The sequence below is a fragment of the Bubalus bubalis genome, chromosome 14, assembly GCF_019923935.1.
Source record: "Bubalus bubalis isolate 160015118507 breed Murrah chromosome 14, NDDB_SH_1, whole genome shotgun sequence".
In the NCBI taxonomy this organism is placed as follows: Eukaryota; Metazoa; Chordata; class Mammalia; order Artiodactyla; family Bovidae; genus Bubalus; species Bubalus bubalis.
Window position 1 is genome coordinate 81,261,470 of NC_059170.1, and position 13,009 is coordinate 81,274,478.

General features: G+C 41.9%; 1 protein-coding gene across 14 annotated transcripts in view; it reads right to left on the bottom strand.

Moving 5' to 3' along the window:
- The window catches only part of PLCB4 (phospholipase C beta 4), a 480,542-nt gene that overhangs the window by 24,420 nt on the left and 443,113 nt on the right, over window positions 1-13,009 (bottom strand). For all 14 annotated transcript variants that reach the window (XM_044928306.2, XM_025264595.3, XM_044928310.2 and 11 more), the window contains 2 exons: window positions 9,115-9,164; window positions 8,912-8,977 (listed from right to left, as the gene is read on the bottom strand). In XM_044928306.2, coding sequence (XP_044784241.1) covers window positions 8,912-8,977; window positions 9,115-9,164 — 116 coding nt within the window. The remainder of the gene's footprint in view (window positions 1-8,911; window positions 8,978-9,114; window positions 9,165-13,009) is intronic.

A 13,009-nucleotide genomic window follows, 5' to 3' on the forward strand; every position in this document is an offset into this window, starting at 1 on the left:
TTTTCCAACAAAGGTCCGTCTAGTCACAGCTATGGTTTTTCCAGTAGTCATGTATGGACATGAGAGCTGGATCATAAAAAAAGGTGAGCATTGAGGAATTGATGCTTTTGAGCTGTGGTATTGGAGAAGACTCTTGAGAGGCCCTTGGACTGCAAGGAGATCCAACCAGTCAATCCTAAAGGAAGTCAGTCCTGAATATTCACTGGGAGGACTGATGCTGAAGCTGAAACTCCAATACTTTGGCTACCTGATGTGAAGAACTGACTCATTGGAAAAGACCCTGATGCTGGGAAAGATTGAAGGCAGGAGGAGAAGAGGGTGACAGAGGATGAGATGGTTGGATGGCATCACCGACTCAATGGACACGAGTTTGAGTAGGCTCTAAGAGTTGGTAATGGACAGGCAGGCCTGGCGTGCTGCAGTCCACGGAGTTGCAGAGTCGGACACGACTGAACGACTGAACTGAACTGAGAAGTGCTACGTTCCTGTGTCTCTTGCAAATATCACTGAAAGGCAGGTGGAAAAGATTGCTTCTTTATATATTCTAGTGTAGTACAAGAAAAAAAAAGAGGCTTTGAGGGTTTGAAATTAGCTGGCATAGATCACTGCTTAAGGAAGTAGTATGGTGAGCCTAATTAACCCCATTAGATACAGGAATGAGGGTGTGTGCACATAAAGGCATTCATGATGGATTCACGGATATAAGACATACTCTACAAGTCTCCTTTTCTTGCCAGCACAGAGCCCAATGCTGGGTACAGAGTAGATACAATAAGTATTTGCTGCATGAATAAAGAAATTAATAGCATAGGAGAGCAGCAAGAGGACTTGGATTCCAGTCCCAGCTCAGTCCATAATTATCCCGGAGGCAACATATATAAATCTTTCCAGGTCTCAATTTCTTTATTAGAAAACTGAACAATATCTGTTTGCCCAACATAATTCAGGGTTATGAGCTGCAAGTTACCTAATGTATATAGAAATAATTTAAAAAATTAGAAGCATATTGAGTTAAAATGATTACAATGACTATACATGACAAAAAAATGGCCTTGGAAAGTTCTCTCTCTGTGCTCAAAACTATCCCTGTGTGCCCTGTGTAGCAGCCAGCAAAGATTGAAGTTTGGCGATAATCTGGTTCCCAGACATCACTTCTTTCACAAAGGAACAAGGTCCTAATTACTGATCACCAAAGGATGGGGGGCGGCAAGCCTCAGCTTCCTGTTGTACAAAATAGAGGAGCCAGGAAATTATTTCTAGGCTTATTTAGCTAAAAACAACAAACAACAGTAACAATAAACACCAACTATCATAGATTTTATGTTTCTGGTCCCTAACTAAGTTATGAGACCCTATGGAACAGAGAGTTTTTCATTCATTCAGGTCAAGAGTACCAAAATTAAAATATGCTGACTTAAAAGTCTGTCTTAATCAGGACATTTTGGGGAAATAAATGTGCAGCTTTTTAGTAGAACTTGTATATGTTTCTATCAAAGTTAAGAGTAGTTTCAGCTTCTCTTTTTTTAAAGTTATTTTAATTGGAAGCTAATTACTTTACAATATTGTAGTGGTTTTTACCATACATTGACATGAATCAGCCATGGGTGCACATGTGTCCCCCCCACAGTGAACCCCCCTCCCACCTCCCTCCCTCTGGGTTGTCCCAGTGTACCGGCTTTGAGTGCCCTCTTCATGCATCGAACTTACACTGGTGATCTATTTCACATATGGCAATGTACATGTTTCAATGCTATTCTCTCAAATTATCCCACCCTCGCCTTCTCCCACAGAGTCCAAAAGCGTGTTCTTTGCATCTGTGTCTCTTTTGCCAGCTTGCACATAGAGTCATCATTACCGTCTTCCTAAATTCCATATATATATAAATGCATTAGTATACTGTATTGGTGTTTCTCTTTCTGGCTTACTTCACTCTGTATAATAGGCTCCAGTTTCATCCACCTCATTAGAACTGACTCAAATGCATTCTTTTTTTATAGCTGAGTAATATTCACTGTGTATATGTACCACAACTTCCTTATCCATTCATTGGCCGATGGACATCTAGGTTAAATTCAGCTTCTTTTGTGAAAAACATCTGCTGCAATTCAGTCTTGTGCATGCGGTGACTCTAGGCTTAAATTCTCACCCCACAAATGATGCTGAGGCATCTGAGTAAACTGTTTGCTCGGCACACACCTCTGAGATGACCAGCAGGCTGTCTCTGTGGGTGGTTGCTGTGTTTCTGCTCATTTCTACTTCATGACAGAGCTGTAGGTCTGTTACTGACTTTTTATCATGATTTACCTGTGATGAGTTTAACAGCAGCCTTGGTGTTCATTATCAGAAAAACTGCTTGCCTAACACAGACTATATTTTCCATTAGCAGCTTTCTCAAAATGTCAAATTTTAGTTGGTTTCTCAGGCATTTTATTTGACTCATTTGTGGTGATACTGCAAACTGATGGTCCAGAAGATGCATCCTGTTTTATTTTTCAGCCTACATGGTATTTCAGAAAAAGTCTGTCTTAGTGTCAATATTTAAGGAAGAGGAGGTTCATATATGACCTGATTCTACGATTCTCCTTTAGAGAATGAAGGTGGCTTACAGACTATCAAGGCACCAGAGGTGGGAACTGAGTCTGACTTGCCCTCTGGACAGGAATGAGGGCTCCTTATTCGGGACCGACTTCCTTCATTTACTTCTTTTACTTTCATTGATTTGGAATTCCTCTTCCAATGTATTATTGGGAATATTTATTTAACTTTGGGTTTAAATGTTTTGCTCTCAGGGCTGGACCACATGTGACAATTGAAAATCATCCCTGTGTCTTAGCAAAAGCAACCCTAGCTCTGGGTTTGCTGATGAGCCCTGGGTTTGTGTGCGATCATGGCTCCTTCGTTCTGCTCTTTCTGTATCTCATCTAATGGACATTTGAAAAACCATTTCCTTAGTTTCCATTTCAAATGGAAGAGGTTGTTACAGAAAGTGAGAGACAAGTAGCAGCTTCACTGCCAACTGCATTGAGGCTCAAAACAATCGGCCACTGCCATTTCCCCCAAACTGGGCCTGCTGGCATCTCCACTCCATTCAGGGCTAGAATGGGCATTACTCCTGTCTTCTCGTCCCACGATCCTAACAGCACATATCTTCTCTCTCTCTCTTTTTTTTAAATTGGAATATAGCTGCTTTACAATGCTGTGTAGTCTCTGCTGTACAGCAGAGTGACTCAGCCACATACTTACATATAGCCCTTCATGTTTGGGTCTCCTTCATCACAGAGCACTGAGCAGAGTTCCCTGAGCCACACAGCAGGTTCTCATTAGCTATCTATTTTATACTTAGCATCGATAGTGTATCAAGAAGAACTAAAGACCCTTTTTTTGGGCTCCAAAATCACTGCACATGGTGACGGGCAGCCATGAAATTAAAAGACACTTGCTCCTTGGAAGAAAAGCTATGACCAACCTAGACAGCATATTAAAAAGCAGAGACATTACTTTACCAACAAAGGTCCGTCTAGTCAAGGCTATGGTTTTTCCAGTAGTCATGTATGGATATGACAGTTGGACTATAAATAAAGCTGAGCACAGAAGAATTGATGCTTTTGAACTGTGGTGTTGGAGAAGACTCTTGAGAGTTCCTTGGACTGCAATGAGATCCAAGCAGTCCATCCTAAAGGAAATCAGTCCTGAATATTCTTTGGAAGGACTGATGTTGAAGTTGAAACTCCAATACTTTGGCCACCCGATGCGAAGAACTGACTCATTGGAAAAGCCCCTGATGCTGGGCAAGATTGAAAGCAGGAGGAGAAGGGGACGACAGAGGATGAGATGGTTGGATGGCATCAACGACTTGATGGACATGAGTTTGAGTAAGCTCTGGGAGTTGGTGATGGACAGGGAGGCCTGGTATTCTGCAGTCCATGGGATCAGACATGACTGAGTGACTGAACTGAACTGACTGAACTGATCAATAGTGTATAGCTTGGGATTCACACTTATTTCTTTGGCTTTCTTTTAGAAATGGCAGATCTTCCTTGACACACCACTATTTCCTCTGCATCCTGCAGCTAACCTTCAAGTTTGGAAATAGGCTCTCTTATGGACTGTACATTTCTTAAATGACTTGGTTAAGTAACCACATTCTCTGCTTCCCTTTATGAGAGGAGAAGCGATCTCCTCCGGCTGATATGTAAAGGCTGAGCGCGCACTGCGGTCACTACACCTGCGCCCAGCGCTGCTCTCGGCTCCTGGCGGCCGTGTGCACATGGCCGGTGCTGGGGTTGGAAGGCGCAGCCCAGGCCACCTTCCCTCCTCAGTCGGGCAGTTTATAAGCCAAGCCAGTGCGGTGGCAAACTTTATTCCATCTTAGATAGCATCACAACTATTAGGAAGGGTTATATAAATATTGTTTCATAGCAAGGCTGGGTGAGTTAATTCTCACGATTCCTTAACAACAGGGCAAAATCCATTTTTCACAGAGGCCAGCTGTGTATCTTGCAGGCCATTACTGGGGTTTCCACTGAGGGACAGTAAAAAGTGCTAAATAATACTCCTAAAGAAACAGTTTTTAAAATTTAGTGTGCATACGAGAGGAGCTTCAGGCTTTTGGTGGCACTAGTGGTAAAGAACCTGCCTGCCAACGCCGGAGACATAAGAAGTGTGGGTTCGATCCCTGGGTCGAGAAGATCCCCTGGAGGAAGGCATGCAATTCACTCCAATATTCTTGAAAGAGAATCCAAAGGACAGAGGAGCCTGGTGGACTCTGGTCCATATGGTTTCAGAGTTGGACACAACTGAAGCAACTTAGCAGCAGCAGGAGAAGAGTTTATTAAAAATGTATTTCCTAGACTTCTCCATGGAGATGATAACAAAGTCTCTAGGGGGCACAAGAATATGCATTTTTTATGAAGCCTCCAGGTTTGGTCCAAGGATAATTTGTGGAAAAAGTAGTCCAAAAGATGCCAAGATATTTGTGCCTTGGAGACTTATGATTGCTCCTAGAAACCTTTTACAAACAAGGGCTTACTGTATAACTCAGAGAAGTATTCTCAGTATCCTATGACAAACCATAATGGAAAAGAAAAAATTTTTTAAAATAATACACACACACGCACACACACACACACACACACATAACAAAATCACTTTGCTGTACAGCAGTAATTAACATAGCATTGAAAATCAACTGTACTTCAACAAACAAACAAAAACCTTTTACTAGGACCATAAAGAAGATGTGTGGAAATAAAGACTAATGCTGGAAAACTCAGAGGCAACTCAATATAGTGATGAAGAGCTTGAGCTCTGGAGTCTGAGAATTTTGATCCAAATCCTGGCTCCCTCATCTAAAGGCTAGGTGATTTAGTCAAGCTGCGTTTCTGTTAAAGTAAATTATCTCATCTGGCAAATGGCTGGTAGGCTGTTGCAAAAAGGGTCACAATGGTCTCCCTTTCTGTATCCAATCCCCTCTGCAATCTGACCTTGTGGTTCCTCCTGCCTAGTACAGTCCTCGTTGCTTGAACCTGGTCCAACCTCGTGACCCACTGTAGCCAAGAGAAGGATGTAGAAGTGATGCTGTGCAGTTCTGAGCTGAGGCTGGGATCCTGAGATCCCTGCCATATGAACAAGTTTGGACCACTGCCGAAGATGAGAGACCACAGAAGCAGAGAGGAAAGGACTCAGTAGAGGTCTTGCTAAATCATCCAGCTCCCCACATCTGCCGAGTGAGAGCAGACAGAAGTGAACGTAGGTGAGACCTGAAGAATGATCCAGCTGAGCCCAGGCCAAACCGCTGACCCACAAAATTATGAGCCAAATAAATGGCTGCTTTCAAATTCACTACATATGGGGATAGTTTGTTACCCAGCAAAAGCTAATTGATACAAGGTAATATATTAATATAATTAAAGTACTCTTTTATACAATTGCTATAAAATACCTAAGAAAAAATGCTTAAATAAACCTCGATATGTATTAGCTAGTTTTACTATTTGGTAAGTACTGACAGAAAGAAAAATTAGTGTTAGGATCAAATGGATATCGGGCACTAAGTGTGTCCTGTGGTAATAGATTCAACCCCATCCACCCACCTCCTTCACCAGTTTCTCCTTTTTCACTTTTAAGACAAATGTGTTAGCTGAGTAGACCCCAGTACATATTAGGCAAGTAAATATTCCTATATAGCCTTAATCTTAAAAGTTGGCTCAGATGAGATAGTGGGAAGTATTAAGGAACTACTATAGACTCAAAAATTACAGAAAGTTTGTAGAGAGGAAGGTTTAACTATTTGAAAATAATTATTTGCAAAGGCTTTGGAAGAGTTAAAATAGATGAAAAGCACTTCAGTTATAACTAGCATAAACCAGTTGTATTGCTCTTGGCAAGGAACTCACTTCTCTGAATTTCATTTTATTCATGCTTGAAATGTGAATGGAATGATTCGGGTTTCAGGGACATTGTGAGGATTTAAGAATGTATATAAAATATGTAACAAAAAAGTGGCATGAAATAAACCTCAGTCTTATTAGTAATAGTTTTATATGAAAGATTATAGAATTCTGAGTTTGGTAATTATACTGGCAAAGCAGGCTGAATAGAAAAGAGGGTCCCCTGTGTATTTAATGTGGGAGAAGGAATTCATTCATATGTTTATAATCATACATTTGTGACTTAAACTTCTGAAGTACATGAGGATATGGAGAACAAGCCATGAAATGCATTTACCTGCTGAGAATGCTTCCAAAAACCATTCCGAAAAGTAACAGGCAAGCACTGTGCAATATGGCTGTATTATGTGACCTAAGGAATTTTGAAGGCTTCGTCCAAAAAATGTACACTAAGGCTGTTAAAAAAGTCCACACAGATTTAGACGGTAGGATTCAGGGAGATTTAAAATCTCTTTTTAAGTTTTGGTTCTATTATAATGTGGGGCTTCAAGAAACTCAAGGTTGTTTCTGCAAATCAAGGCAACTTGGATTCTTTCAGCTCTTGGATTTCTATTTCAAATCCTAGAAGATGATGCTGTTAAAGTGCTGCACTCAATATGCCAGCAAATATGCAAACTCAGCAGTGGCCACAGGACTGGAAAAGTTCAGTTTTCATTCAGATCCCAGAGAAAGACAATGCCAAAGAATGTTCAAACTATCGCACAATTGTACTCATCTCACATGCTAGTAAAGTAATGCCCAAAATTCTCCAAGTTAGGTTTCAACAGTATGTGAACTGAGAATGTCCAGATGTTCAAGGTGGATTTGGAAAAGGCAGAGGAAACAGATCAAATTGACAATATCCATAGGATCATAGGGAAAGCAAAAGAATTCCAGAAAAACATCTACTTCTGTTTCATTGACTACACGAAAGTCTTTGACTATGTGAATCACAACAAACTGTGGAAAATTCTTCAAGAGATGAGAATACCAGACCACTTTACCTGCCTCCTGAGAAACCTGTATGCAGGTCAAGAAGCAACAGTTAGAAGTGGACATGGAACAACGGGCTGGTTCCAAATTGGGAAAGGAGTATGTCAAGGCTGTATATTGTCACCCTGCTTATTTAACTTATATGCAGAGTACATCACATGAAATGCCAGGGTGGATGAAGTACAAGCTAGAATCATGATCACAGGGAGAAATATCAATAATCTCAGATATGCAAATGATACCACCCTTATGGCAGAAAGTGAAGAGGAACTAAAGAGCCTCTTGATGAAAGTGAAAGAGGAGAGTGAAAAAGCTGACTTAAAACTTAACATTCAAAAAACTAAGATCAGGGCATCTGGTCCCATCATTTCATGGCAAATAGATGGGGAAACAATAGAAACAGTGACAGACTTCTTTTCTTAGGCTCCAAAATCACTGCAGATGGTGACTGCAGCCATGAAATTAAATGGCACTTGCTCCTTGGAAGAAACGCTGTGACAAACCTGGACAGCATATTAAGAAGCATCACTCTGCTGACAAAGGTCTGTATAGTCAAAGCTATGGTTTTGCTAGTAGTCATGTATGGATAGGAGAGTTGAACCATAAAGAAGGCTGAGTGCTGAAGAAGTGATGCTTTTGAACTGTGGTATTGGAGAAGACTCTTGAGAGTCCCTTGGACTGTAAAGATATCAAACCAATCAATCCTAAAGGAAATCAGTCCTGAATATTCACTGGAAGGACTGATGCTGAAGCTGAAGCTCCAATAACTTTGGCCACCTGATGTGAAGAGCTGAATCATTAGAAAAAACCCTGATGCTGTGAAAGGCTGAAGGCAGGAGGAGAAGGGGACGACAGAGGATGAGATGGTTGGATGGCATCACCAACTCGATGGACATGAGTTTGAGTGAGCTCCAGGAGATGGTGAAGGACAGGGAATCCTGGTGTGCTGCAGTGCATGGGGTCACGATTACTGTCCAAAGACCTCTTCCTATAAGTAGGAACAACAATATTTCAGAAGTAGGCCACCAAGCAGAGTTTACATAATGGGGGAAAATGAGAAGAGCTCTCTCCGGGTCCCCTGGCTGAGAAGTTTGGAGCTGACCAGCATCTCTCCTGATGCACTATGTGTGGCAAACACCCAGAAGCTAAGACTATGAGTTGGTTTTCAATAGTCAGGTGATAGATATTACTCAACAATTTTGTCATATTATTCAACAATTTTGAAAAGGGTGAAGCTTTGTTATGCTTTTGAAATAACAATTAGAAAAGCAGATTACAAATCAGTGATAAACAATACCAAATGGAGTATCTTTTAAAATTTCATGTCTAACCAGTTAAAATGAAGGTCCTGCTGCCCAGTTAGCTGGTATCAGTTTCCAAGCAGTGGTTTTTGGCTGAGAGGTTTTCATCAGAGAGCTTAAAGGAGAAAATACACAAACCAGCCTACAGAGCTGCATACACATGCTGCTCGCACACACAAAACACTATACCTTTGCATGTTTCTTTTTTAAAGAAGTCAGCTCTTTCTGTTGTTTCTTTAAATGCTTCAAGTAAGCCTGTGGAAAAAACAAATGGGATCCCAAATAAGCTTTGTGTAGTACCACCACAATGATTAAAACTATTGAGAAACAAAAATACATCCATTTCACCAACAGAACAAAAGAGTGCTGGCGAAATGACCCAGCAATTTTACCTTCATCTGCTTTAAATCTTCTATCCTCACTTGAGGGATCAGTTCAATACCTGAAACAAAGTTACTGTTTATATTAAACACAAAGTTACTGTGTAATTAGAATAAATGATCATATCAAATTCAGTTTTGAAATCGCATCTAAAGACATTGAAGCAGCTTTATACATGTTATGGCTATAAACGTCTTAGTTTTCTATTACAGGACAATTAACTAGACACTTACCTGAAACCTTTCTGGTCTGAGGTCAGGTCCCCTACAAGCAAAGACTTAGAAGAGGGTTTATGTGCATATGATTTATCGCGGGAGGGCTCTCAGGAGAAACCCCTAGCGGGTGAGAGAAGCACTATAGGGTCGAGGAAGAAACCTGGGGGTCTTCCTGGCTGAAATCCAGCCTTGGTCTGATCCTGCAAGTTGTAAGCATAAATGGCCCTCCAGTGTTATTCTACCTTGAGGTAAGGAGACAGAGCTTGTGTAACCCCAGATCACTCAGTTAGGGTGTCAGAAGTTTTACAAAACCTTCTAGGCATTTCCAGACAAGAGAACTCCCATGGTCTGAGGGCAACACTAGGGAGAAAAGTGCAGCTGTGATGGGCATTCAGCCAGTGTCCGTCAGCGTTGAAGGATGGGCACCAGTCCCATAAAGGAGACCTGACCAGGCACAACAGCATCTGTTATAGTCGCTTTCCCTATCAGTCCACTAACTACCAACACTATTGCCAGCTTAACATTTTTTTCAGCCCCTTTCCATTACTGAATTGAATTCTAGCATTTAAGTGATATGCTACTAAGCCCAGGAATGCCTTTAACATATAGAAAATAATGAAATCAGATCATTGTAGAACAGGATGCTGTCATGAGCACCTAGAGTAATACACTAAGTCATCCTGTTGTTGGAGTGATGCTAAGCTAGATGCTGTCATGGCAACCACAGTTGCAGGTGAATCCCAAAACACATTCTGTTTGACTGCAGATTTTCATCTTAGGTAAACAAGATGAATGTGCATTCTATAGATTTCCATTAGAATCCCAAGGGCTAAGTATGAGATACTCGAGAAAGACAGGTATCAAATTCTAGGGTCTTGTTTTTCAGTTGCACTCATTTTAAGAAGACGTGTACATCCAGGGTGAGGGTGGTAAGGACAGTAAAGAGTCACGGCAGACAGAAAGCAGTCTTCTGATCTCTAACACTTTGTGATAGGGATGTCAAGGGATCATGGGGCTATTCTCTGATCTCTGAGGTCTGACATCACAAGCTAATTCCTGGCTTTACTGCAGGCCAGGGAGGTCTATCCTGGCATTGCAAAGAGCTCCCTATCTTTGGGTCTCTGTTCTCTCTTCTATAAAATGAACACACAGAATTGGGAGGCATGCAAGGTGCTCTAAAGATATAACAAAAACTAAGAGTCTGATCTAGTCTGGTGAGACTGTTTTTTGGTCTTGGTTCAATGAAATCTTGACTAACAGGACCTATGAAAACATAAGGGCTTCTCAGGTGGTTCAGTGTAAAGAATCCACCTGCCAATGCAGGAGACATGGGTTTGATCCCTGGGTTTGGAAGATCCCCTGGAGGGGGAAATGGCAACCCATTCCAGTGTCCTTGCCTGGAAAGTCTCATGGACAGAGGAGCCTGGCAGGCTACATTCCATGGGGTTGCAAAAGAGTTGGAGACGACTTAGTGACTAAACAACAATAACATGAAAACACAAACCTCCCTCAACCCTGGTTTTGCTTTTTTTTTTTTTTTTTTTTTAGAGAAAGACACATTGTGAAAACGTTAGTTTCTACAAATGGTTTAGGATGTTAGGGAAAAAACCACACTCTACAGAACAGGAACAAGTACACGCCTGGCTCCATCTGTATACCCAGAGCAGCTTGTCTAGTAGGACTTCCAGTGAGAGTGGATATGTTCCATCTGTGAACTGTCCAGGGCACCTGAGAAACTCAAGTTTTTAGTTTTAAGCCTGAAGAGCCACATGTGGCCTGTGGCTTCTATATTGGACAGTGTAGGTCTCCAGGTTTCCCTGGTGTGAAAGTAGGGGTGAAACTGTAAAGTTTGGGCCCCAAAGATTTTGAATAGCTGAAGTTTCAGTACATACGGTTTTTGTTTTTATCAACACAGCTCATTAAAAATGACTTCTTTTCTCTCAAACTGTAATTTGGAGATCAACTAGTCGAGTTTTCTCAATTGCTTAATCTTAAAGAAGAACATCAAGCAGCACTGGTGCAGTTACTACTATTGGGCTGTGTGTCTAATAGAACCCCGTAGAGCTGCAGAGCCCGTCATGCTCACAGACATTCACAGCGGATGCTGCGGGTGCCACCTGATGCTTCCTTCCTGCCGTAGGACTTGTCTTCAATTGTCCTTCTTCATGGCCCAGACAGAACACCTTTCTTCCTCCCTCACGCAGCAGGACCACTCCCTTTCTCTTGATTCAGCTCTTCCTCAGAGCCTATTTCACTGTACACCCCTCTCTGGCATTTTCCCTCTCCTTCTCTTCACTGGCTCCTACCAACATGCAAGCATTCTCCACATTTTATATATTATATAAAATTTATATAAAATTTTATATCTCCAATTATCAATTTTTCTAACCTGGTTTCCACTCTCATCACCCAAGCATCCCTGATTCAACAGTAATTATGCAGTCTTAACTTCTCTGGACTGTCTACACTACCTTCCCAAACTCATTCTTCTTAAAAATCTTTCTTTTTTTGTTTGTTTCCATTCCTGCTATCTTTCTAAGCAGCTCACATCCTCTCTCTGTCCCCTCTCCCGTCTCCCTCCTCCTGACCTCCCACAGTTTTGCTCTTTCTTGCTTCTGCCCAGATGCACCCCCAACAGCTTGAATGTGATGATGTACAGGACAAGACTCATCTTACCCAAAACTGTTCATCCTCTTGAGTTCTCTGCTTCACCCAATGGTACCATCTCTTTCTGTGACCTGTGCTTGAAGTCCCTGAGTTACCTTCTTCCCGCTAAAACTGACACCCAAGTCACTGGCTGATTTCCATGCTTCCTCTCCCTCTGAGTACATCTAGCCTCATCCAGGCTCTCCTTGCTTGTTCATTCACCAGCCATTTACTTCCTAAGAGAAGAGACTCTAGATCTTCACTAGGCATGGTTCTAGGGACATACTGGATGACAGAGGTATGGTCTTGCTGCAATAACTCCTTTCTCTGGTTATTATCATGTTATATAAATATCATGTGAGTAAATATATAATATAAATACAATGTGCTAAGTGTTAAATTAGAGGCATAAATACCCTAATTCTTCAGTGGCCCTTATCACTTATTCCCTCTTTAAAGACTATTCCCACCAAGACTGTACTAACCATCTTACAAACCCTCAGGGGTCATTCTCCATCCCTGGGTGGTCCTAGGCCATCTCCAAATCAGACTCGCTCTGCCCCCTTTCCTGCCCCGGCTGCTTCCTGTGTGGCCTTGGTCTCTGCCTGGGCTCTTCCACCTTCTCTCCCTGCTCATGTCAGACCTGCGTTTCAAGGCCCAGCTCAGTTAGGATCCTATCGTTGAGTCTCCTCTGACCCCCTTCCTCCCATTTCTGAGCAGTTAGCCCTCATAAGCACCACCTGGCCACAGTGTGGAAGCCTGTCTCATTGTGAGGTTCCTGAAGGTGTGAAGGCATTTCTCGTAGAACCGACCACTGTGCCTTAGAGGAGGCTTCCAAGTCTCCTGAACAAAAGGCCAAAATGAATCAGTGTGTAGACCCTCTTACTCAGCGCATTGGTCAAGGGGAGGAGGGAAAAGGAGAGCTTCTTCCAGTGGCTCCTTCCTGTGTAATCTTATTTGGACCAGAAGTGAAACAGTTCTGAACACAATCATGGTCCCTTCTAGAACTAGGATCACTTCTGTGTTTTGCGTTAAAAAAATCTGC